The sequence below is a fragment of the Delphinus delphis genome, chromosome 5 (assembly GCF_949987515.2).
Source record: "Delphinus delphis chromosome 5, mDelDel1.2, whole genome shotgun sequence".
Classification (NCBI taxonomy): domain Eukaryota; kingdom Metazoa; phylum Chordata; class Mammalia; order Artiodactyla; family Delphinidae; genus Delphinus; species Delphinus delphis.
The window spans coordinates 16,761,435-16,788,065 of record NC_082687.1 but is presented as its reverse complement, the minus strand read 5'-3'; the positions used below and the strand labels follow the sequence as shown (position 1 = coordinate 16,788,065).

At 38.5% G+C, this 26,631-nt stretch overlaps 1 protein-coding gene across 5 annotated transcripts in view; it reads right to left on the bottom strand.

Moving 5' to 3' along the window:
* RAP1GDS1 (Rap1 GTPase-GDP dissociation stimulator 1) overlaps positions 1–26,631 on the bottom strand; it is a 255,273-nt gene that overhangs the window by 131,450 nt on the left and 97,192 nt on the right. For 4 of the 5 annotated variants that reach the window (XM_060012000.1, XM_060012001.1, XM_060012006.1 and 1 more), the window contains exon 1: positions 23,432–23,618. The exons of the other annotated variant lie outside the window; for it this stretch is intronic. In XM_060012000.1, coding sequence (XP_059867983.1) covers positions 23,432–23,435 — 4 coding nt within the window. In that variant the 5' untranslated portion in view covers positions 23,436–23,618. Of the gene's footprint in view, positions 1–23,431; positions 23,619–26,631 lie in introns of those variants that run through there. 5 annotated transcript variants of the gene reach the window in all.

Sequence of the window (26,631 nt, the reverse complement as noted above, 5' to 3'; positions counted from 1 at the left end):
AATAACTACTTACTCTGCAAAGTCAACTAATATTCGATTCTGATGTGAAATCTTCTGTATTCTTGCAGTCAGACCAACTCCTTTCTTTTCTAGGCTCCCATATCTTGTTCTTAACCTCAATGATGGCACGGATTTCACTGTTTTCTACATTGCCACTGTTTCACCATAATAAGCAACTCATGGACAAAAAAGGCACCATATTTTAATGATTAATAGCTTCTGGAGTCAGTCCATCTGGGTTCAAATCTTGGTTCCACCACTTAAACTGCATAAACTACACAAGCTTATTTTGTCTTCTCATATATAAAATGTGGATAACAATAATAAGCACCTCATCAGGTTGTTGTGAGGATCAAATGAGGTTATACATAATGCTCTTAGAACAGGCTATATAGCATGCACTAAGCAATCAAGCACTGTTGATGATTGTTGATATAATAATTATTAATAACTGTCATAGTTGTACTGCTCATTACACCCACCATGCTGTCTTGAACACAGTAAGCATTCAGTGAACAACTGCTGAACAGAATTTAATGGCACTCACCAGCTATGTCTACTTTTTTTTTTTTTTTTTTTGCGGTACGCGGGCCTCTCACTGTTGTGGCCTCTCCCGTTGCGGAGCACAGGCTCCGGACGCGCAGGCTCAGCGACCATGGCTCACGGACCCAGCCGCTCTGCGGCATGTGGGATCCTCCCGGACTGGGGCACGAACCCGTGTCCCCTGCATCGACAGGCGGACTCCCAACCACTGCGCCACCAGGGAAGCTCTTTTTTTTTTTTTTTAATAAATTTATTTTATTTATTTTTGGCTGTGTTGGGTCTTCATTGCTGTGGGCGGGCTTTCTCTACTTGCGGCGAGCAGGGGCTACTCTTAGTTGTGGTGCGCGGACTTCTCACTGTGGTGGCTTCTCACTGTGGTGGCTTCTCTCTTCTCTTGTTGCGGAGCATGGGCTCTAGGCACACGGGCTCAGTAGTTGTGGCTCACGGGCTCTAGAGCGCAGGCTCGGTAGTTGTGGCACACGGGCTTAGTTGCTCCATGGCATGTGGGATCTTCCCGGACCAGGGCTCGAACCCGTGTCCCCTGCATTGGCAGGCGGATTCTTAACCACTGCGCCAGCAGGGAAGTCCCAGTTGTGTCTATTTTTAATTTGCTTTTTCAATGTTATTTAACATTTTACACACGCACACAAAGCTTAATTAAAATGCATAAATGTGATAACATCTTCTTTTTTGCCTGGTCTTCCCTGTCTCCATATCAACCTCTCCATTTACATGTCAATAACCTAAGTTTTTTAAGTGTTCATGTTTTTTTACATCCTCACATAATCATGTATAAAAATATACAGTAAGTTTGGGAAACTGTTAACTAAAATGGGATTATATTATACACACTTTTTTGCATCTTGATTTTCTCACTCAATAACTCTTATAAATTACTCCAAGTCAATCTGTATAGTTCTAACTCATGTTTTTAAATAACTACCATAGTTCATAGTACAGATACATCCGAAAAGGATGAAAGATTTCACTTTTCTTCCAGATGTGTTGAAAGTATTCTCTTTCCAATAACCTGGCTATCAATAAATATTGATATCTATTTCTTGATGGTCTGATGGGTTTAGAGTTGATATGTAATTGTTATTTTAATTTGCATTTCTTTAACCACTATAAATATCAGCATCTTTTCATGTTTGTTGGCCACTGGATTTGCTTTCCTGTAAAGCGTTTATTCACATCCTTTGCCTAGTGTTCAAATAGGTTTGTCAGTCTTGTTGTTATTGTACAGTATAGACATTAACCTTTTGTCTGTCATCCATTTAACTTTTTTCTCTAAATCTATTACTAATCCACTAAAATTGTTTATGTATTTTTTCCTAATTTTCTTTTATAGCATCTGGATTTCCACCTGTGGTTAAGAAAGTCTCTTGAGCTCCCAGCAAATGCCTCAATTTTCTTACACTATTATGATACTTTTAGTTTTTATTTAAGTATTCGATTCACAGGAATTCATTTTTACATGTGGCCTAAGATTAGGGTGTACTTTTATTTTCTTGTGTCAGGAGTAGTTTTACTACTCCATCCTTTTCTCATAGAATTAAACTACCACCTTTGTCTCTTTATACAGAAATGTATTTTCTAAAGTTTCTTTTCTTTCCAGTGACCTTTTGTCTATTCTTATACCAACACTATATCTAAGTAATTACACTGGCTGTATCTAATATTTTGATACCTGGTAAGGCTAGTCCTGCCACTATGTTCTTTTTCAGCTATCTTGACTACTCAGATTTTCTTCTTCCATAAGAGGTTTAACATCATTTCATCTGATCATTCCACAGCAAATGAATGAATGGATGAATAAAAACCCTCCTGAGATTATAACTGGAATTATATTAAATTTATATTTTAATTGTGGAATAATTTGCATTCTCACACTATGAAGTCTTCCCTTCCACTAAATGTATGTATTTCATTTTATTCTGATCTTGTTTTGGGTCTCTCAGTAAAATGTTCTATTTTTATATAGATCCTGTAATTTATTATTAAATTTGTTTCAACATATTTAAAAATTCTGTCATTAGTGAGAACTGAATAATTTTTCCCATTATCATGTGTAGGTGTTTATGCCTAGAGTAGAAAAGAGTTACTTTGTATAATTATTTCATAATCAGCCAAATTCTCTTATTAATATGAGGTTATTAAAAAGTGGGACTTTTTAGTTTCCTGAGTTTTCTGTATATAAAATTATGATTAGTAAAAAACAGATCGTGTTATCCCTTCTTTTCTAATGTTTATACCCATTCCCAAGAAAGACAGGATCAAACGAGAAAATAGTTCTGAACTCAATTAATTCATGGCCAAGTTAATCATTTTAGGTTAAAATTCAACATAGAAAACCTTCTCTTCTGCCCTGAATACCGTTGCATCCTCCATGACTCTCTGAAGGTGGGTAGATATACTCATATAAACACACATACACACCTAACAAAACAGGGACTTATTTCTTGGCAAGCAAAAAAAGGTGAAGTAGAAAAGTTCATGATTCAGTCACTACTGCTGCTACTACAGATTTCTGGGGTCAAAATATCAACTGGGGCAGCAGGGGGCGGGGGGAACACCTGAGAACTTAGGAAAAGATTTAAAATTTAATCATTTACTATTATCTTCATAATTATTGTTTAGTCACAGAATAAAGAATTTGAAACTTAAAGTGAATATAAAGCTAATGTAAATAGGCCATTTTCTTTAAATTCGTTTCCAAGATTAAGTTCCACAGAAGCATTCTAAGAGGAATCTACCTAAATACTAAATGTTTAGTGAACACTAAACTTGACTTGGAAAAGAGATACCAGAGCAAAACTGTAACAGTTCAAAATGCATGTGTGCAATATTTATTTTCAACAGCAATTCAGGCAATACCTGGAGAATTAGAAATATCTGTAATATTTAGAGAGAAACAAATGAAGACATAGAAACTGTTTTACTTAATGAAAGAACTCCAAAACAAATTTCATAAATATTAAACTCCTAATTTCTACCTTAATTCATTCATTACTTTAACATGTAGTCATACCTCTTCATACATGTGGGTTCTCTCCCAATACACTTCTCCAGGTTGCAAAGACATCATAACTTTGTGCCGATTTGCCAGTTATACACACATCTATCTACTGGATATGCTTCTTTCACTCCACAAGATGATTATAATTGCACATCTCACATTACTTCCTCCCTCACTTGAGACAAGATTACTAACTTAAGAGTTCATAAAAATATAAGGCCTTAGATGAATTTAATCAATCTCTTCTATATGTCAACGGTTTGAACTATATAAGTAGATGAATCCCAAAATTTAACTTCATGATCAAGTTCACAAATCTATTTAACTAAGAAATCGTTTTTATATACTACTGTACAGTTCTATTTCTTCTGTATTTTTCATTTTGCTAGTTTTATAGTCCTAGGTTCATAGAACTCATTTAGTTTATTTCTACTATTTCTACTATTTGATGGGACATTCTTGTACAACGGAGATTCTTCTAGGATACTCACATTGCTCTCCTATAGTAGAAACTTAATAAATCCTGAAAACCTACTTTACTGAGTTATTTGTACCTGCATTTCTTATTACATATTACGGCATAAATTGCCATGATTAAGAAATATTTTTATGTTACACTAAAAACAATGACTACGCTTCACTTTTTCTTCTCTAATTATTTCAGAAATTGGATTAAAACTTTTTGAGCAATCACTTTTCATGCATTCTTAAATGGAGTTGAAGTCTATTTTAGTTTGAACCAATAACACTACAGTCTTAGTAAGATGTCATGTTTGATTAGAGGGTCAAGAGTATGATTGATGATCTTCACAACTACAATATTAAACCATAATGGATAAGAGCATTTGGATAAGATACAGTTTGTAAAATTTTATTTCACACAATGCCAAAAGACCTTTTCACTTAGAGTTCAAGAATGATCTCACTGTTTTATAGCTGACAAATATAGCTTTAGCAGATAGTATGACACAAACTGCTAATAAGTTAATATATCAGCTTTTTTTAAGAGAATGATTTATGCTGAGATTCAAGCTTAATTAATTCTTTGACCCAGAACTGACCAAGAAAAATACCAGGGAGATTTCTTCTCCTCAACAATCCCCTAACAGAAAGATTTAAAATACAACCATACCAAATAGTTGTCAACACCCAGGATATTGTAAGCCAACTTAGAAAATCAATGTAGATAAATCTACAAAGCACAATGGCATTTGTCAAAGAATTTTAAAGACACCCAAGAATTATACTAGAACAATGTCGGTGAAACCGTGTAATTTGTCATATTACAAACAGCTTCCGTGTAGAAGAACTGTCGGAATGATCTCTATACACAAGAGTTCCAGAAAATGCTGGGAAGTGGAAACTATATACTTTCCAACTTGACTTCTGTACAGGTAAGCTAATTGAGTCTGTAACAAAAGAGAAACTCTCTAAACATAAAAACAGCTACTTGAAACATATTTACCCTGTTCCAGCTCCCTATACCTGGTACGTGCCTGCAGATCAACTGAGTCCTCACAGTATCAGCATTCTACCACCAGATGCCTCGGAACAATGTTTTATCAGTTCACGTCATTATCCTGCATTTCCCAGTTTCTCAGGCCCCATTTATCTTCAGGCTTTCATATTCTATTTAGTCCCTCAGAATAGTACATTGATCTTGGATTTAATATCTTAGCTGTGACCTTTTACTCCTCCTGGATACTAAAGTGTCTGCCTATAATGCTTCAGCTCCTGGCATTTAGATTCAAGAGTAAAAGATATCCTGCCTCCAAGCTCTGCCCTGGACTCTAGGATATGCCTGACAGGGGAAGGTGAGGAAGACCAGACAAGAGACAGGTAATATAATTTCAATAAGAGGAAATCCTGCCTAAATATATGGGAATTTTAAAAAGCTACAGAAGGTAGATAAACAGAAGTGTTTGGGGGCTATCTACTTATACTTCCAAACAGTCCCGAGCAAATTCTTCACTAGAGTATTCTTAGAACTGTGACTAATCAATTATAAAGATGGACAAAGAAGCAAAGACCCTGCTTTATAATGCTTTGTAATAGAGAACTAGATTAAAGATTGACATAAAAGACCTACGTAAATGGAACTTTCTTTAGCTAGAGAAATATATAAAGAAGTACTTCATTAAGATTGGTACAAAGCAAATAGTCTCACTTCGTAACCGAATAAATACAAGAAAGATAATATACACTGAAATTTATAAACTTTTAGGCAACACCAACTTTTCTGGGTAATAAAATGCCAACCAGAGAAAAAGGATATATAAACAAGTAGTCATAAATGTGACAGATGAATTTAACATAGGTATATATTAAGGAACATATTAAGAATTTTAAAAATCTAATAAAAATGATAATGTCTGGACTGTAACTGATGAGCCCACAAAGGAATATTTTCCCAGGATACTGCTACAGAAAGCAAAAAGAAATGTGAGGGTCAAGGTAAAACAAGAGAATTTAGACAAAAATTAAATATATAAAACAGAAAGCATGATAATATCTGTACTTAAACCTATGATGTACCATGAATTTAAAAGGAATAAAATTCAAGCAATAGGATGAAGAGACATTTAAGTCAGTTATCAACCTATTTGTCTCTCAGCTCCAAATTCACCCTTATTGCCTGATCTATAAAAATGAATCTGGGGGCTTCCCTGGTGGCACAATGGTTGAGAGTCCGCCTGCCGATGCAGGGGACACAGGTTCGTGCCCCGGTCCGGGACGATCCCACATGCCGCGGAGCAGCTGGGCCCGTGAGCCATGGCCGCTGAGCCTGCGCGTCCGGAGCCTGTGCTCCGCGACGGGAGAGGCCACAACAGTGAGAGGCCCGCGTACCGCAAAAAAAAAAAAAAAAAAAAAAAAAGAATCTGGGCCCTTTACATATTTTTCCTTTGTCAGATGGCATGATACAAGCTTCGTCTGTAGATGACAATGGATAGCACTGAAGAGGAAGGTGCTCTCCTTCCTGCTCAGCCTGCATAATTTTCTCCAGTGTCAAGTGTCTGCGAGTCATAGCATTCACCACACATTTTCTCCAGCTCTCAACTCAGGCAGCAGTGCTGTGTACAACAGCCCCACACAACTCAAGGCTGCATCCCAGCCCCGGTTCCTGCTTCCCACACCATCTCTCAGCCCTGGAAGTATGTGTGCCAGAAGCCCTGTGGAGCTGGCTATCCAGAGCTACTCCAGCCCAAACTGTACACAGAAGTGTGCCGGGTTCCTGCAGAAGAGGGCTCCTCCAGCTCCAGGTTCCAGTAGTACCTGAAGGGGTGCTTTAACTTCCTCTGCATGCCCAACTATCTGTGTGCCACCCATCAACCCCAGCTTGCTTGTTCTCCCAGGAGTCTCCTACAGGTCTGATGGGTATGGACCAGCTCTGGCCTGGGCAACCCAGTGAACTTCTATGCCATCAGGGGGCCTGAAACTATATCTTTTAATGAGAATTCACCCTTCCAAAGAAGTGTGTGCTTCCTTGGATACACTCCTGCACCAAACACTTCAGAGTTTGCTATCTACCTTTAAAGTTACTCTCCAATTACTGTTTAATAGTTTTTACATCAAACGTCCCCTGTTTAAATTACTGTGTGTTGAAAGACAATTCTCCCTGGATTTCATGGTGTTCCTGCACTGTTGGGGCATTCTGAGCAAAGGAAGTTGATAACCTATAATAAAGATAAGTCTCCCACCCTTAGAATGGACACATTCTAGGATTGTAAAACATTGCCCTCTTCTTCCCAGATATTTGCTTTTAGCTTACTTTTAGGGTAACAAACCTAGAGATGCCATCCCTCTCCCAAGAGAGGCTTTGTTTTCAAGAGCAAAGATAAGGGGTATGTGTGCATGTGTTCCTCGAATGGCAGATGTGCCAGCAACCCAATATAAGCTCTCAGTGTCGTAATTTTAGGATTCCTCTCTTAAAATTCCTCTCTGCTACATGTGCACCAATCACCAGTACTAAAATGTTCTATGAGTAATAAACCCTGTTCTAAGATCTACAGACCTCGTGTTTCCTGTCATAATACCTATACGTACATATAAATGTAACATTAGGTGGTTTGCCTTCTGATTGGACCTAGACTGATACAGATATATACATAGTCGGCTTAGAAAAATGAGGAGCTGTGTGGCAAACAAGTAAGAATATTAGCTCTTTCAGTGAACAATATCATAGTCTATCAGATCATGAATGCTATGTATCAGGTGAATAAAGGTTAAGAAGATAACCTCAAACTTCTACTCATCCAACAATATGAACTAAGCATCTACCAAACGTCAAACACTGCCCTAAGTGCTAAAGATACAAGATGTATACAACACAGTTCGCATAGTATAGAAAACTTTTTTTTTAGTTTTAATTTTATTTTCGTGGGAATTACCTTCACATGTCTCAATTTACTCCCAGAAGCAATCAATGTTAACATTTTCTTGTGCATGCTTCCAGAAGCACTCTATTTATGCAATTATTTATATTTAAAAACACATACACACACACACACACACACACACACTTTAAAGCATAATCAATCCAAATGTTACCATAGTACTCACTACCTTTCTCATGGTAATGATCTTAATAAAGTACCCATTATTATTAGAATCATTATAGTATTATTTTAGAAAATCTAATAACTACTATGTATCTGAAATTCTTTGGTAATTATATGAGAAAGTATTATTTCATTTAGTGGTAATAAACTTAGAAAACCCACTGTCTTCCAAAAGTGACAGGAAAGAAACAGACTCAAAATAATTTTGTCAAATATATAATATGAGCTTAACAAATATACGAATGTAAGATTAACATTAAAATTAATATCAGGTATAATAAATTTTCATTTGGAGAGAGGAGTACAGATATTCCTTTGTTCCTATGAGATTTTATTAGGCTATTAGGTTTTGAAAAAAAATACGTAATTTTTAGTGGTAACTATCCTTATTAACTTAAAAGTACTGACTGACATTTTTCATTAGCCAAACAGGTAACATTTACGAAAAAGTTACAGTGAAACCTATAATACTGTTTAAACATGCATATCTCTTTTCTGGTAGCCAAGACAGTCAACAAACATTTTTTCAAGGGAATTAATGTCACATAAAGAACAATTAAATAAACCATAAGGAAATGCTACTTAGTAGAAAAAATTCTCTGTTAGGCTATCTTCATTTGAAATGAAAGAAAAAAATCAGTAAACATTTATTCAGCAGGTAGTTCCCACTTTAATGAGTTTTAACAGCAATCTGTTTCTTACTGAAACAATGTATCTTTCACATTTTATAACTGTTCCAATTATTACTGTTACATAACAAACCACCCCAAACTTACTGGCATAAAACAAAGGCCAATTTATTACTCTCACAGATTCCTTGAACCAGGAATTCACAAAGGACACACTGAGAATGGCTTGTGTTCTCTCCACAAGGTCTGGGGCCTCAATGCTGTCTCAAAGGCCAGGAACGTCTCTGGGAGTGACTCAACGGCTGAGGCTGGTATCATCTGAATCATCTGATAGCTCATTCACACACATGTCTGGTGATTGGCCTGGAAGGACCTGAATGTTAGGATTGCTGACCTGAGACCTGACACCTGAGGCCTCCTTATGTGGCCTGGCTTCCGTATAGCATGGCATCTTCAGGGTCTCAGACTCCTCAGGGCTCCAAGCAGGCCAGTGTCTCGACAAATAAGGTAGAAGCAACAATGCCTTTTACTACTGAGACTAGGAAATCACAGCATCACTATTGCTGTCTTCTATTGGTTACAAGTGAGTCACAAGCATGCTCAGATTCAACAGGAAGAGAATTCCCCAACTCTCAATGGAGAGTGGCAAGATTTAGAAGAATACCTGGGGCCAAAAGAGACTGTTGTGGCCACCTTTGGAAAATATAATCTGCTACAGTAACTTAATATTCACTACATAATTTGGTTAAAATAATACAACAAAGAGCATTACACCCTTTGATTGGTTTTAACTCTTAATATAAGATAAAGTTTCCCAAAAATGACTGTATTTTCAGCTTTGGAAATAGAAATTAAAATTTATATGATTGTTATTTTACATAATATTTACAACTACCTTGTGAAATAGGTGTTATTATTACCTGTATTTTAACAGCTGAGAAAGTTGAATTCGGCAGCTGAAGAACTTGCCCAGAAACTTAAGTGTCAAAGTTGGGATAAATCCAGACATGTGTGTCTTCACAGTCCAAGCACTTCTCACTGACCAAGCAATCTGCACCGTACTGCAATTAAGTGAACCTCATGCAGATCTCATGCATACCAGAGCTGTACAAAGAAGGACCACCTGTATCTTTCTTTGTATAGACGAAAGCTCTTCAATAATGAATTTATAACCCAACCATGTTAGATAGTTGTACTGGCTAACGACTGTCCATGTATCTTAATATGTCACAAAACAGAACAAAAAACAAGAAAGAAAATCACAATGAAATGTATCAGGGAGCAGTCTCTGCCATAGCATCTCAAGGGTAGTACCACGCTTTTTAGTACAAGTAAGCGTTTAATTGAGTAAGTAAGTAAATTCTAGGAAAAATTTTCCAGATCACTGTAAGTAATGAGCACTTGTATATTTCAAACAATCTGTACTAGGTGCTGAAAAGATAAATTTGATCTATCCTCTCATTTAAATTCTTAGGGGGGGAGGTGTTTTCTCTTTTTCTAGAATCCAAGTTATGGGGACTTCTCTGGTGGTCCAGTGGTTAAGAATCCACACCCCAGTGCTGGGGACGTGCGTTCAATCCCTGGTCGGGGAACTAAGATTCCACATGGCGTGGGGCAACTCAGTCGGCGTGCCACAACTACTGAGTGCACGTGCTCTGGAACCTGTGCACCGCAACTAGAGAAAAGCCCACGCGCCGCAACTAGAGAAGCCTGCGCGCCACAACAAAGAGCCCATGTGCTGTGACTAAAGATCCTGCATGCTGCAATGAAGACCTGACTCAAATAATAAAATTTAAACATAATTAATTAATTAAAAAAAAAGAATCCAAATTATGGCCATATCTGTTTCTATTACTCATTCTTTTATATTATTCTTTATCTACCAGTTAGAGGTTAAGCTTTTCAAAAGCAAAAAAATGTGGCTACTTGCACTCCTTATTTTGTCACTTTCTGTAATGCCTAATATGGTAATCTTGTGTTTCTCATCTGACTATGGAGCTTTACACAAACTATATAAAAGCCAGAAATGTGACACAGTGGACAGTTACTTTTTCTGGGAGCTTACCACCACCCTCCCCAAAAATGTGTTCCTACAACTAAAAGGAAATTAAGTTAATCAGCTCATATAAATTTTGTCTTTGTTCTGATTTTGCTTCTGAGGCCATCTTATAACCTTAAAGATAAACCAACATTTATATTTCTGTGAAGCATAAATACATCAATGTAAGTTTTACGTTCTTATAATGATCAGTTTCATCTTTCATAATGGAGTTACTTGAGGAATCTTAGAAGGGGAATATTTTTCAGAAGAGTTAACGAAAATAATTTTTACAACCTGACAAATCTGTTGTTAAAAAGAATCTTAGATGATGTGAGCTTCTCACAGCTTTGAAAACAGTTTTCTGTTGAAGTACGATGACCACTGGTTATAATTTTTTCCTGACTATAAAAAACAAAACTCCACCCATAAATTCAGGGAACTTCTAGTTATTTGAAATTATTTTATACAACTATTTTTATACAGTTTTTAAAAATAATTTAAAAATTTTAAAATTATGATTTTATGTAATTCTTTTTATATAATTATTTTAAGTTCATATAATTCTTATATGTTAGAAAATACTTTCTAATACATAAGAAAATAATATTCTCTAGAAACAGTTTAGCAGTCTTATTGCACTTCGATTGCTTTTTTAAATGCCATGCCATCATTTGCCCTAGAAAATGTATTTTATGCTTGAGAGCCAAAAAAGAAAGGAAAAATACAACAGATCTTGGTTTGGGGGCTAGTAGGTCTTTATTAGGTAACTGAGCTTGCAGTTTTCCATATGATAATTTATATTAGTATGAAATGGGCATCCCCCTTCCATTTTTAATTGAAATCTATTATTTGGTTCCTATTCAATAATAATGTAATATTTTAAGCATATATATGAAATGGGGATTTAAAGACCTGAACTAACTTGCCAAAAGGTTATACTAAATTAATTTACGGAAAAGCAGAGATTCCATCCTCTATCTCTTTGATTTCTTGTATTATTTGGTCAATTGAAAATTCAGTTTAATCATCACTGATGACCATATAATCACAGATAGTTAACTTTGCTCTTGACTAGTTGTACGATTTAATTTTCACAACAATTTCTTAATTTTAAAATAAATGTATTAATTTTCAAAAGTAATATAAGGTCAATTTTATCAGAAGTTTGAATACAATTAACTCTTTAGTAGTTCAAAAGCTATAACAGAAATTTCAGACATTGCAAATTTAAATACTTTCAAGAGTGAGAGAGTACCGAGTGAGATTTGTAGGATTTAAGATAATAGTAAGAGGGACTTCCCTGGTGGTCCAGTGGTTAAGAATCGAGCTTGCAATGCAGGGAGCACGGGTTTGATCCCTGGTAGGGGAACTAAGATCCAACATGCTGGGCGGTGAGGCCAAAACAAACAAAACAATAAAAATAAAGTGGTAAAAGAAGTGTCTTATAAAAAAAAAGATAATAATAAGAAGTAATGAACTGGGGACCTTATACCCTGCCTAAAGGACAACTATCATTGATTGTCACCAATAGAAATATAGGTTCAGAGATCCTAAATGTTTACCTTTTCAAGAAAAGTTGGTGAAGCAGATTTTTATCAGAAATTTCCTGATTATTTAAATGTTGACAACTAATTCCAATTTCTAAAACTTCGCTAAAAAAATCCTTCCGCAGAGTATATGTGGACCATGGACTGCTGGTTTGCAAGCTCTGTTACAGACATGTCTTTCATCACTATAGGGTAAGGCTGTTAAATTAGGAGAAGACTGACCTGAATCTGTAGTGACTCTATAACTGAACAAACAAGTATTTACTGAATGCCAATAAGAAATATGAAACACTGATCAACTAAAATTATTGAATTATTGAATGTGTTATAGAAGTCTAAGAAGTAAGAGGTGTCCAGAGAACAATAAGAGGTCAGTATGAGAGGTCAGAAGTAGTTTTCATGAGCTGGACTAAGGAGAATGAATATGAAAAGTTATTCTAGAAGAAGGGGTAACATGAACAGGGGTGTCTTGGTGGTATCACTGACGAAGAATATTTAGGATAAAGGAAGATGTATTTCAGAGAGCAGTGAGAAATACAAGAGAGGTAGCAGATTTCTATGGACTTTGAAAGCTAAGCAGAGTTTAGACTTGATGTGGTCAACAGTTGAAGCAATATTAGATCTTGTGTAGGGAAGTGACATGATCAATGTGGTGTCTTTTTAAAAGATGGTCATAGCACGTAGAAAAGACTGGAGAGCACAGTCTAGTATCAAGAGGCCAACTAAGAAATGGTCTCAGTAGTAGCTGAGGTAAGGGCCTGGACTCTAGCAATAGAAATGGGTAAAGAGTTTTCCACTATCCTATTCACCTGAATAAATCCTTGTTATTAGCTCGTTTGTGTGTGTGTGTGTGTGTGTGTGTGTGTGTGTGTGTGTGTTTGTGCGCCCCTGTGTGTGCGCACTTTTTTTCATTAACAGATTGGAGCTGGCCTAGTATAATGAACAGAACACTAGTTAAGGAGTTAGGAAATAAGGGTTCTAGATCTGACACTGACCCTAACTGAATGTGTGAAATTGGGCATGCCTCTTAATCTCACTGAGCCTCAGCTCCATAATCTGGACAGAAAGAGACAGAGCCAGATAGACGTCATTGTTTGAGGCCCTGGGTCTTACAATTCCGAAAACTAACAATCTGAAGTATTCAGATAAAAGTGTAATCTCTGGTTTCTTTTGAAAAGTCTGAAAATCTGGCTTCCTTGGGCCCTCATCTGTACATGGCAAAACTGGCTGGAGCTGAGTAGGGCATTCCTCTTTTAGGTTGGGCACATACTCTCTTAGTTGGCCATAGTCCCACCATTTCCTGTTGTAGCCCTTCAGTGAGGCCCAGCGTTAGTTACAATTCATCATGCTTTCATTGCTGTTTTTTATTATGGTAGAGAAACATTTTTCTAAACTTTGTCTTTTATCAAAGGTGAGAAAATGAAAGACAAAAAGACATTTTGTCAAGAAAAATCAAAGAAAGCATACATTTTTATGGAAATAAAATATTCCTTTAGATTTAATATGCAAAAGAAAAAGTGCATATGTGTGAAAAGATCACCACTTAACCCTCTTTAATCATATAGTTTCATTTGAGTTTGGAAACCCTGCTATACATGTTGGAAACCTATTGAAAAAAATATCTATGGAGTGAAATGATTAGATTCACATTTTAGAAAGAGTACTCTAGAAGCATGCAAGAACTTAAGAGGGGGAATGCTGAGAGAAAGAACATCTGTTAGACTAGTAAAGTGGTTTCAAGAGGTGAACTGACATGTTTACAGCGGAGAAAGGAGGAGAGGACTGATTCAAGCAGGTAGAACTATTAGAATTTAGGGAACCCAAAGGGTGTTGGAAGTAGAATGATTCTAGATTTTAGGAACGGCTGACTGGATAAATGGTGATACCACCAGGGAGTTACGGAATGCATAATGGAGAAAAAGCCTTGGGGAAAGGTGAGGTAGTATAGCATTACTCTAAAGCAGGAGTTGGCCAACTACGGCCCACCGCCTGTTTTTATACAACCCACGAGTCAAATGGTTTCACATTTGTAAATGGTTGAAAAAAGTCAAAAGAAGAATATATTTCATAATGTGTAAATTATATGAAATTCAAATTTCAGTGTCCACAAACAGAGTTTTATTGGGACATAATTCATTCCTTTATTTATTGTCTACACCTGTGTTCACTTCAGTATGAAAGAGGTGAGTCCTTGAGATAGCAATCATATGTGGTACTCTCATCACTTTAAACTGTTGCTTGACGTACTACAAATTGCTGTGACACAGTTATGATTGTTCAGTGTTTCGAGTACCATGTGTATTGCCACACCACAACATTTCACTTTGACCATCACATCAAAACGAAGAAAAAAAGTATACTTCAAATATCATGCTTTTAATGTTTAAAGTGACATATGGATTATTTTGTTACTGAATGAAATGGCAAACCACTGTATCACACAATGACACTATAGCTACGCTAGAAAAATTCAACATGTATCTATATTACCAGACTAAGTATTCATCATATTCACAATTCATAGGAAAGTAATTGTCAGAGGAATTAGAAAATACAAAACAAAGTACCTCTGGGAGGTTGAGATTGACATATATACACTACTGATACTATGTATAAAATAGATAACTAATGAGAACCTACTGTATAGCACAGGGAACTCTACTCAATGCTCTGTGACCTAAATGGGAAGGAAATCCAAAAAAAGAGGGGATATATGTATACGTATAGCTGATTCACTTTGCTGTACAGTATACACTAACACAACATTGTAAAGCAACTATACTCCAATAAAAATTTTAAAAAATAAATAAAACAAAGTACCTCATCATAGCAGAATTTCTTCACAAAAAGAAAAAGAGAAAATGAAGTTGCAAACAAACTAAGTTTCTGAGGGGCTCACTTATTAGTCAAGCAAGGAAAGCTGTTTACTTGTGGTGAGTTAATTAAACTGTATTTTGACTATAGCACCCAAAGAAACATTTCCAGAGGGGGAAAAAACTCGTTTAAGAAAAGTCTTTCAGTGAGAATAGCTACCTGAAGAGGTAAGGGCACTGGGAGCAATATCAATATTCAATTAAAAGACAAGGCAAATAATTTTAAAAAGGTTTTCCTTGGTTCTTGATAAATTAACAGATAGATACTTGTGATACTGCATAGTGTCCTTATTTTCGAGAAGTCAAGGCTGAACGTGACTGAAGAAGAGCCTCTATAAAGACTGCATAGAAGAGACAAAGATATTTTTAAAGTTGAGAAAACATTAATTCAGTACAACCTGAAGTGGAATCTATTAAGATGTGTTACATCTGATGGTGGTAAAAACATGTGAGGAACAGAAAAAGGCTTAGTTGAATAAATTTATAAAGTCTGTGAAAATAAGGTGTTAAAAGTCTGTTTCTTCATTATATTATTAATCAGCAGGTATTTTGTGGGAAAAATATTTTAAACTAACATGTATGATTGAACCAATAGTATCAACTTCATTCACACTCACAGATTTAACCACTGTCGGTTGTTTGTACTTTGATAAGAAATAGAAGCTGCATATCCTAACTTGCCTTACCACACAACAGCTTAAGGGCTTAGCAGTTGTACGGTTTTACAGCGATTTTTTTTTTTTAGCTCAATGGTGAGACTGAAATTTCTGAACGATAAGAAGTGCCTTCAACCATTATTATCAAACAATGAATACCTTTGGAAATGATATTTTGCTGCAGATTAGATAATGTCTCCTTGAATCTGACCTGAAAGTCAAGGCAAAACAGTGCTTATATGTGAAACATACTGTGTTAAGTCATTTTGACAACATTGTTCAAATCACAAGTAACCATCAATCTGCTTTATACATTTCTTGCGCTGTCAAAAGTTAAAAACAAGAAGATCTCTGTGCATATACAAATGTGCAACAGATATATTATGCAAGCTCAAACTACAGTTCCAGCAGTGTTTTTCAGACCCCACTGCAAGTGCAAAAGAAACTTCCATATATCAAAATCCATTTAACTATGCAATTGAGGAACTTCCATCTAACTTTCAGTTGGTTAATCTGCAGTGTAAACAGCATACTAAATGGAAACTATCAAGAGACTCTAAAAGAATTCTATAAATACCTTCCATACAATCAATGTGATTATTAAGATCACATGCCCATGATTGATAGCAGCATTTGGTAGTACCTGTCTGTGTGAAAACGTTTCAAAGACAAAATCAATTAAATGCCTTTACAGCTCTGCATTAACAAGTGAACAACTGCAATCAATTTTGATGATAGGGTAACTGGAAGTCCCAATTAAAGGAAACTGCTATCTCAAAAAAGGAATTACAATCTTTTCATTCGGAGACCTGTATTCTACAATCATGTTCAATTCATGTTATATTTTGAATTTAGTCAATAAAAATTTTGTGGATATTTGCTTTTTCTCATATATAGTTTCACTCTTATCTATGTAATATCCTTGATTTTGCCTCTCGGCCTACAGGGCCTAAAATACTTACCATCTGGCCCTTTATGTAAAAAGTTTGCAGACCTCTGCTTTATGGTGATGCTATTCAAAGTGCGGCATCGTCTGGGAAATGTCTTGACAAGGCAAATTCTTGGCCCATCTCACACCTACTGAATCAGAATTTCTGAGGGTGAGCCCAGTAATTTTTCTTTTTTAACAAGCTTATAGGTGATTCTTATGCAAGCTAAAGAGTGAGAATCAATGCTCTCAAACAGGATTTTAGAGACTTAGTTCTGTCCCCTTGGATAAATTATTTAATTCTTTGAGTAAATAAAATGGGGATAGTGTCCCCCACTTCACAGAACTGTTGAAGAGATTAAAACTATTTAAAAAAATATAAAAAAATGTAAAGTTTAACATGATTACTGACATCAATAATTCTTAATAAATGGTAATAAATGATAATTATTACTTCGAAGGTGTACTGGGGCCTCCTTGCACCAGCCCATGAGATAATGATAGTTAAATTTTTCGGAATTTTGTGAGGCAATTATTAAAATAGCCATTCTCGAAAATTTTATAAACTTAAAATTAAATAAGTTATATTAAAACAAAGTTATTAATAGTCAAAACTCATCACTACTTAATTACTTTACTACCTTTTATTATTATCTGTGCTCATGAGGCTATTATGTCTGTATGGTGGGTATATTATATAATGGTGTGCTGCATCTCACTTCTTCCCGACTATGCATTCACAGGAAATCAACCACCACAATCAGAGCTTTTTTGGAGAAAGGCTTCTGGCAAAACGTTAATCAACGTACCTCTGGTTATCATTATTAAAAATTACATAATGAATTCAGTTTTGAACTCAATGAGTTTGAACTGACTATGCATGTAGGGATGGACGTCTAACCGTCTACTAGATAAAAAGATAGAGCCCAGGTATATATTTTTAGGCATCAGTAGCATATAGACAGTAGTTGAAGCCATAAACATGGACAAAATTGAGCAAAACAGCCTTTAGAGAAGGGGTCAGATATAGAACCCATATGGAAAAAGTTAATTTTGTGAACAAAAAGTCAGAAGGACTTTAGAATTTATAAGTATAGCCAATTATGGCTAGCAGCTCAATTTAACTACTCCCATTTATCACTATCCTAATTCTTAGTTTTAACTCCTGGAACGCTTCTACCGACAAAAGTTGTATAAATAGATGTACTGAGAGAATTACATTACTCTGCAATTTGAATTCAGCATCCATATCTTAGCCAGCAGGGGTAATGGTATTTTAGGCCATCTATTTAGACAAGTCTAACAAATTGGTTCATACTCAGAAGTTTCTACCTCAAGGAGACATTGCCCTTCGAACAATAAAGAAAAACAAGTTATATAGGGATGATTATAACACACTTAAGACATCAATGATATTGAGTATATTTCAAAGTTTAGTTTCAAAGAATTGCAGAATTTTAGAACCAAAATAGACTTTATAACCTATTCTGATACCTTAATTTTTTTTGGCTCTTCTCTCCATAAGAAAGAGCTGTTTGTCAAGTTAAATGTCTAGGAAAGCATTTTAAATTAAATTTTTTCCTTATTAGTTATCTGAACATCTGATTATCTAAAATTAACATGGAGTTCCCAAAGGAGATGATCTTCCTTCTCCATCCCTCCTGATGTTCATGAGGGGATATTAAAAATTTACATAATTCTTTACGGCTGTTGTTGGTGCCTCTGATAACTGCAGAATCGCCAAGTTCAGTTCAGCTGATTTGGAATCTCTGGAGAGAGCAATCACACTATTTCCCTAAAGGCACCTAGAAACTCCAACATTCCACTGTGAAAATTAAAACTCTATGGTTCTCAAAATGAATTAAGGCTATTATAACTTTCCAAATAGTAGTACTAGAGACTTCAGAAAATATGACTCTGCCAAGGGTAATGAATCTAGCTCTCTCCCGTATGAAAAAAAAAAGTGGGCATATACAAAATAGGTATAAAGCCAATAAGAAAAATTATTGAACTAGTCAATATATAATCTATGCTCTTCTAAAATAATAAATTTTAGTGATTATCAGCTTATAAAAATATTTTATTGCTCTACCTTGACTTATAAAGAATAAGCAAAAGTACCAATTTTAACTATTTATCTACGAAACTATTCCAGGACTTAGAAATGCAAGCCAAAAAAAAAAGCAAAAAAAAACAAAAAAAGACTTATGCATAAGGCTTATACATACTTACAGAGAAAAAGAAAACTCCATGAATTAAGAGTATAATTAGAGGCGAACATATAACTAGAGAAATCCCAAATTCACAAAGATGAATAATAAATAAAGTGATAAAACCATTCATTAGTAGAGTATCCTTTATGCAAACTGTCATGTAAAATTATAAAACCATTTCTAAACTCCCTCTACATGACAGATACTGCAAAAACAGAAAGTACACTATACTAAGTCACAAAGACATAAAAAATGGAATGTCAAAGAAATGTGACGCACTATGGTGAGATTACAAATTGTTCAGCAAAAAAATAGCACATGTCATTCCACGTAAAGTGAGACATTTAAAAAATGTTTAAACAAAACTATGCTTATGTACAGATATTTAAACGGGGCAAGGAATATTGCACTACTATACATAGGGAACTCTGTCTCCACTTACTCATTAGCCACTTAGCCTTTACAACTGACCTCCATAGCTATCATACCTCGTAAAGCTGCTTTTTAGAAAATACCCTAGGTAATATCCTAACCAAACCACATCAGCTTGGAGCCTTTTCTCAGTCCTATTACTCTTACTGTTCTGAAGCAACAGCCATTATTGACCATTCACTCTTGAAATCAACCGTATGCCTATTCTAGTCTTTCACTCCTACCTACTACTGTCTTTTCTGGTGTCAAATCATTTCATTCTTTTTCCTTAACAATGGGGCATTCTTCAAGATTCTTACCTTGGACAGAGTTTCTTCTTTTTCTTTGTTGACTCTCATCCTCCTACCTAACTTCAAATATTATCTCAGGAAAATTGTGGATAACATCCAGATCTCTAGCTCAAATCCTCTCTTGAGAGTTAAAATAACTGTTAAATATTTTTTACCTAGTTTTGGTTAGTCAACTGATTTTTACTGCATAGCTCCTACATGCAAGACACTAGTGTTAGGAAATGTATTCAAAACCTAATATGAGAGTCCCTGTCATCAAGAAGCAGAGAAGCTAAAAGGCAAACTAAATAGTCCAACACATCAGGTCCAAAACTGACTATTCATTCACGTTTCCTCTTCCCGTGGATTAAACAGATATTTAAAAGATCCCACATTCTCATTATTGCCCAGACAACAATGTATGACTGCTTTCTTAATTCCATATTCTTTATTGCAATTTTCTATTCCCATTGCCACAGGCTGGTTCAGGACAGTATATATTTTCACCCAAACTGCAACAACCACCTTCTGAATTATTCTCCAGTTTCTCATCCAATCCATCCTGCACTCAACTGACAGATTAATTTTCCTAAACCACAGATGTGCTCCATCACTTACCTATAAAAAAAGTTTAACAGTCCCTCAATAGACAAGTCAAGCCTAAAAACTTCGTCGGCTTGGCATTCAAGGTCCTCCATTATCTGTTCTTTACCTATTACAACTTTTTCATCTCTGTCACCCACTATTTCCTTACCTTTTGCTCCAGCCAAACATGGTTATTTAATCATATCCTGAAACTGTTTGAATGTTTCTATCTCTGTATCTTCCTTTATGTCATTTCTCTCCCTCTGCTCCCATCCTGATTAACAGTCTCTGTTCATTTCTACCTTTCAGAAGCTTAACCAACCATTAGATCAAATAACATCATTTTTCTGAAAACTCCTCTCCATCCTCTGAAACTATAAAATATGTTAATGTCTTTTGTATCACTCATACTTTATTTAGTTATCTGTGTATGTAGAACATTATTCCTGTTAAGATTATAAGAAACTTGAAAAATGTTTTATTAATTTTTATCCTCCCACAGTACATTACATATGGTTGATATTCAACAAATTATGCTGAATTTGTAAAAAAATATATACATAAAATAACAGCCATGGTCCATAAGACTACACAGGAAGTCAGTTTCCTTCACTCTCTTGTGGCGAAAAATCACTGCCACGACAATATCTTTTTAAAAAATCACTGTATTTATTTCTTGAAAAGACATTAAAAAGTGATTTTTCCCCCTACCACTAATCAGTATACCCCTTATGTACATATGAATTGTTATAATAACTTCCTTGGCTTCGAATATAACATTGCTTCCCAAGGTTTCAGTTTTACATTATAGTATGTACCTACTGATCACAAACTAAACCACTGAAAACAGCAGTGTAGAAGGAAATAGCTTGCCTGGTGGCTGCTCCAAAACCCATACCTCTGAGACAACCCAACTTATTTTTTTTGAGAGAGAGAAGAGCAGTCATAACGTAATTATACTTCTCTGTTCCCACTTCCTTCACATCTCCAGCACCTCCATAATACCAACCAACCTAAATGTTTGTTCAGAGCCCATACTTTCAGGTTCACAAGTTGAAAATAACAGACAGGTTTCCAGTTCAACAATTAATTCACCAAAGATTTACTGAATACATACTATGTGGTAAGCACTGTAGAGGACTCAAAAATTCCTAAGACACAAATTTCATCTTCTGGAACACATGATTAAATGCACAACACACACACCTTAACAACTCCATTATAAAGCAGATTACGTAAGGGCTATAAAGCTTCCAGCAAGGTACAAACAGAATGGTAAAAGGAGAGAGGGTGCTTAATCAAAGTATATCTGACAAGCTTCAAATGAGAGATGGATTTCTGGATTTCTATTTGGAGTTTCTTAGAAATCAAGTAAAGAATTCAAGATTTTCAAGATTAATTATTTTTAAGTAAATTATTTAAGTATTTTTTCACTAGTATTGCAACAGAATGGATTTTTTTCTACTGAAAAGGTACTGATTTAACATGTAAGTTAAAATTTTAGTTAAACAGACTTTTTTTAGCTCACCTTGAAACATGGGGAAATATATTTTATAGGCCAAACTTGTGCCTACAATTAAGAAGAAAATTTTTGTTATGTTCAAGGGAAAGACACAATGTGTCCAATAATCCGAACTAATATTTATTTAAAATTCTACTCCCAGAGAAAGACTAGATACATATAAATAGGCCACCCGATTTTTACAGAAATCTGTCAGCATACCAATAGTACATTAAAAAGGAAAAAACTGAACAAGTGAAAATAAAATTCTGGGACCTAGATTCATTTTTCATTCATACCACCTCCTCTTGTAACAATGACCTCTTCCTCATATACGGCCAAAGGTCTGAATCAGAGCTTGGAGCATTTGTTTTTCAAGTAGGCTCCATCGACACCAGATACTTCTTTGAAGATTCAGAGTTGCCATGACCTAACTCTGTACGTGTTGGGCAATGTATTGACAGGTGAAAGGACCACGCTCATCTCAAGCTTAAAATAACTTGCAAGGAAGGGGTGGGAAAAGTCCGAGTTGACAGATGCCAATGTAGCAAATTTTAAAAAGAGGAAACTATGATAGACAGGAATGGAAGCAAACTGGGGAACTTGCAGAAGTATGGCATTCCAAATTGCTACTATTTTTTTAAAACTTTCGTCTTTTAATTACATTACAGCATCCAAGAGACGTGTCTGCAATTACTGAACTTAACAATTAAGCAACATATTATGAAAAAAAAATTAGGTTTAAATTACATGCAGTTTTATAAAACATATTTGCTTTTAAATATCTCATCCAAAACTCTTGATATTAACGCGAAAGAACTAAAATCGGACTATGGAGATTTCGACAAGTGAAGCTGGGAAAGAATAACTAACATGTAAGTTCGGTAACATGTTACAGGCAGGTTGCAGTTTCCCTGCTACAGTAGACAGGCGAAGGAACCAAGAAAATGGGTTGAGCACAGGAATATTGCACACTGTAGCCACCCAACACTAATTCAACAGCTAGCGGGCTCTATCCATCCTCCCTCACGTTCCTCGTGGCCTCTGACAAGTCATCCTTTCAACCTATGAGACTGTCCGCTCTCCCCCACCGAAAATAATTTCCGTGCAGGTTGTAAAATCTCCCGCACAAACTACTTGCTCGCACCTCCTCGCCTTGGGATGGGCAGTTCCCAAGATGGGGAAAGGTCGCCCTGGCAGGGAAGTTACGTGAAGTGGTCTTTCTCGCGGTCCGCCCCGAGCCTCCAGCCCAGCAGCCGCGGGAGAAAGGAAGCGGGCGGCCTCCGAAGAAACCGGGATGGGGCAGCGAATGCGAGCCCGCGAGGCAGGCTCTGTGGTGCCCGAGCACCGGCTCGGGCAGGAAGAATGGAGGAGGGGAGGCGAGGCAGCGAGGTGCCCGAGAGCCGGGCGGGCGGTCCGGCCCCGCGGCCCGACCCCACCCCGCCTCGGGACCCTCCCAGCCCACGGACTCGGCGTGCGTTCCGCGTGCGCCGACTCTCCCCGGAGGAAGAGCCACTGCCTCACACCAGTGGATTTGAGAAATTCGGCAACTTTGCGCGAGAAACGCTTCCCACCCTGCAACACGCCGAGAAAGAGAAATATGTCAGGCGATGACGGGGGAGGAAGGATGACTTACCCATGGTCCTCCCAGAGGGTGAGGAGCCGGCAGGGCGAGGCGAAGGTCTCCGGTGCGGGCGGCGCGGCGCTGTGTCCTCACTCTACCTCCGCCTCTCCTGCAGCCAGGGAGGGACCCGCGGGGGGCGGCCGCCGGGGAGGAGCAGCTACTGCTGCCGCCGCTGCTGCTGCTGCAGGCGGCGCGGCCGCGGCGGGGACGAACGGCGGGGGGCGGGGCGGGGTAGGGCGGGGCGGGCGGGCGCAGCCTGCGGCGGGCGCGGCTCCGCGGGCGGGAGGCGGAGGCGCCGAGCCTGCTGGAGCGGCGTCCGCCTAGACGCGCGGTCCGGGAGCGCCCCGCCCTCCCCACCGAGCATGCTCAGTGCTTCCCTTCCCCCCCACCCCGGGGCGAGAGAATCTAAACGTGCTGGTGGGCGTGTGTTTGCCGGCGGGCTGCCGCCGCCGCGGAGGAGCTTGATGGCGGCAGCTTGAGGGCCGGAGGGTGAGCCCCGGGAAAGCTGGGCGCAGGGACCCTGAGCCCGAACTATTACCCTCCGGCTCGCTATCTCGACCCCACCAACCCACACCCGGAAAACGGGCCGGTGTTTATTAGGGGGCAGCCCGGGTGCACAGGCGGGAATTTCCCGAAGGAGGAAACGCTGGGCCTCCTCAGACCTGGGAGGGTGGTCGGAAAGCAAAGCGGACGTCCTGAAACAGACCTACTGGCGATGAGGCCAGTGCCTCTGGAGATAAGATACCTGGGGACGCCTGTTTTCAGAGCAGCCTGTGGGCTCGTTGGGCGGCCCCTGGGAAGGCGCTCAATATTAGCGGGACAGTTAAGACCAGTTTAAAAAGAGAAGTCCGGGCAGCGAGAGGAGTGATCGCCCCGGGATGTCCTCGGAGACTGTGTCGTTCTCCTTCCTAGAGGAGTGCGGCCTTCCTTTCCCCGGAGGACACCTGAAAAGCCATGTAACGAGGGTGCCCTGGCCGTCGGGCTCCACCCTCCCGGGATGTGCCCAGCTGTGCCCGGCTCCCTTGGAACGCGGCCGGAAAAAGGTCGCCACGGTGAGAAAATAAAAGTCCGCTGAGTTGGTGCGGCCCCGCAGGGTCCGCCGGCTGGAGTTTCCTCGGTACGCGGGCCGCCGCCCGCTCCCGACACCCCCCTAACTGCGGGGAAAACCTGAGCCGCGCGCTCCCTTTTGAGGGCGCCCTCCCAACTGGGCATGCGCGCGGGGCGAAGGCTGGTCTTGGGTCCTCTACCCTGGGGGAGGAGGCTGGGGAAAACCTTCCATTTCTCCGCATCCTGGTCGTGGCCTGAACCCTCTCTGGTGGGTGGGGTGAGGGATCAGGTCGCTCTCCCGAGGCAGCAGCAACTGCAGTCCTGCAGGGGAAGGGGCGCCGTCAGCAGCACAACCTGTGAGAGGGAGATGCTGAATAGCTCAACGGAAATTCCTTTCCCTTTTCAACTTTTGCTCTTTCGACTCAAGTGTTGAGAAAAAGGTGCCCCCCGCCCTTCATCCGTGGCCCCTTTTAACAGTCATATCACAAGCACACAAGTCAGAATAGGCCTTGTAATGCGTTGAGCAGACAGCCGATTTTCTAAAACAAAAAGGAAACATGATAATAAAAAGGTTTGATAAAATAAGAAAATACAATAGAACTACAGAAGTGAAAACTGTTAGACTTTTGTGATGCCCAAGACAATCAGGCTCTTCACTCCTACTATACTGCTTTCCTTTCTGTGATATAAGAATGCTCTTGCTTTTTGCCTCAAAATAGTCTTACAGAACAGAATTAGTTTCCTAGGGCTGCTAAGTACCACAAACTGGGTGGCTTAGGACAACAGAAATGTATTTTCTTACAGTCCTAAAGGCCAAAAGTCTGAAATCGAAGTGTGGGCAGGCCCGTGCTCACCCTGAAGGCGCTAAGGAAAGATTTCTTCCGGGCCTCCCCTAGCTTCTGGTAGGTCCTTGGCCTATGGTAGCATAACGACAGACTTCACATGGCATGTCTGTTGAAATTTTTCTTTTTTATGAGCACACCAGTCATTTTCGATTAGGGGCCCAACTACTCTAGTATGACCTCATCTTTAATTATATCCGCAGTGACCCTATTTCCAAATAAGGTCACATTCTGAGGTACTGGAGGTTAGGACTTCAACGTATATATTTTATAGGGAACGTGAGTCAATCCATAACACATACCGATGCAAGCTACACACATACACCCCCGCACACACCCCACCACGTTCCACTTTCATTTTGGACCTCGCCAGAAGACTAGACCAGCCTTGGGCCTTTGTATCGCTGCTTCTCATTTTTTGTTCCTCTCTCTTTCTTTAACCTTACATTAATCTCTTCCAGATTCTCAAGTTCATTTGCTTCGTCTTTCCTGCTACCTTCCTTTTGTAGTTATATATTACAATAATTTCTAAGAGCATCTTTTATATTTTGTTTGGATGCATAAATTGAAACTAGCAAAAGCAGCTGAAGACGTTTTGTGACCTCCCACCTGACACTAGTTTAGGTGCCTTCTTTGCTCTGCTCGAATCCACAAGACATCCTCTCAGCACCCCTACCAGTTAAAACCACAGGGCTGTCCAGGCAAACTGCAGAGTGAATCCCAATGCACTGCTGTGTAACCATAGTGAGACCCAATACTGACTGCAACATGCAGATGTGGGCTGGTATAATGCCTACCCCTTTCACACTAGTTCCCCTCCCCTTCCTTGTCTTCTCCTGTCATAGGAATGTCACAGGAATATCTTTTTATTCAAATCTTATCTATGTGAGGCCTTCCCTAGCCATTTTATCTAAAATTTCAACACTAGCCCCACTTCCATACTTTATTTTTTCCTTACTACTTATCACTAAAATAATACATATTTTGCTTATCGGCTATCACCCCATTTAAATTTAAGCTCTGGGCTTCCCTGGTGGCGCAGTGGTTGAGAGTCCGCCTGCCGATGCAGGGGATGCGGGTTCGTGCCCCGGTCCGGGAAGATCCCACATGCCTCGGAGCAGCTGGGCCGGTGAGCCATGGCCGCTGGGCCTGCGCGTCCGGAGCCTGTGCTCCGCAACGGGAGAGGCCACAACAGTGAGAGGCCTGCGTACCGCAAAAAAAAAAAAAAAATTAAGCTCTCCAACGGCAGGAATTTTTGTCTGCCTTATTTGCCATTATGTCCTCAGTGCCAGAACAAATGCTCACAGAGCAAATGCTCAGTAA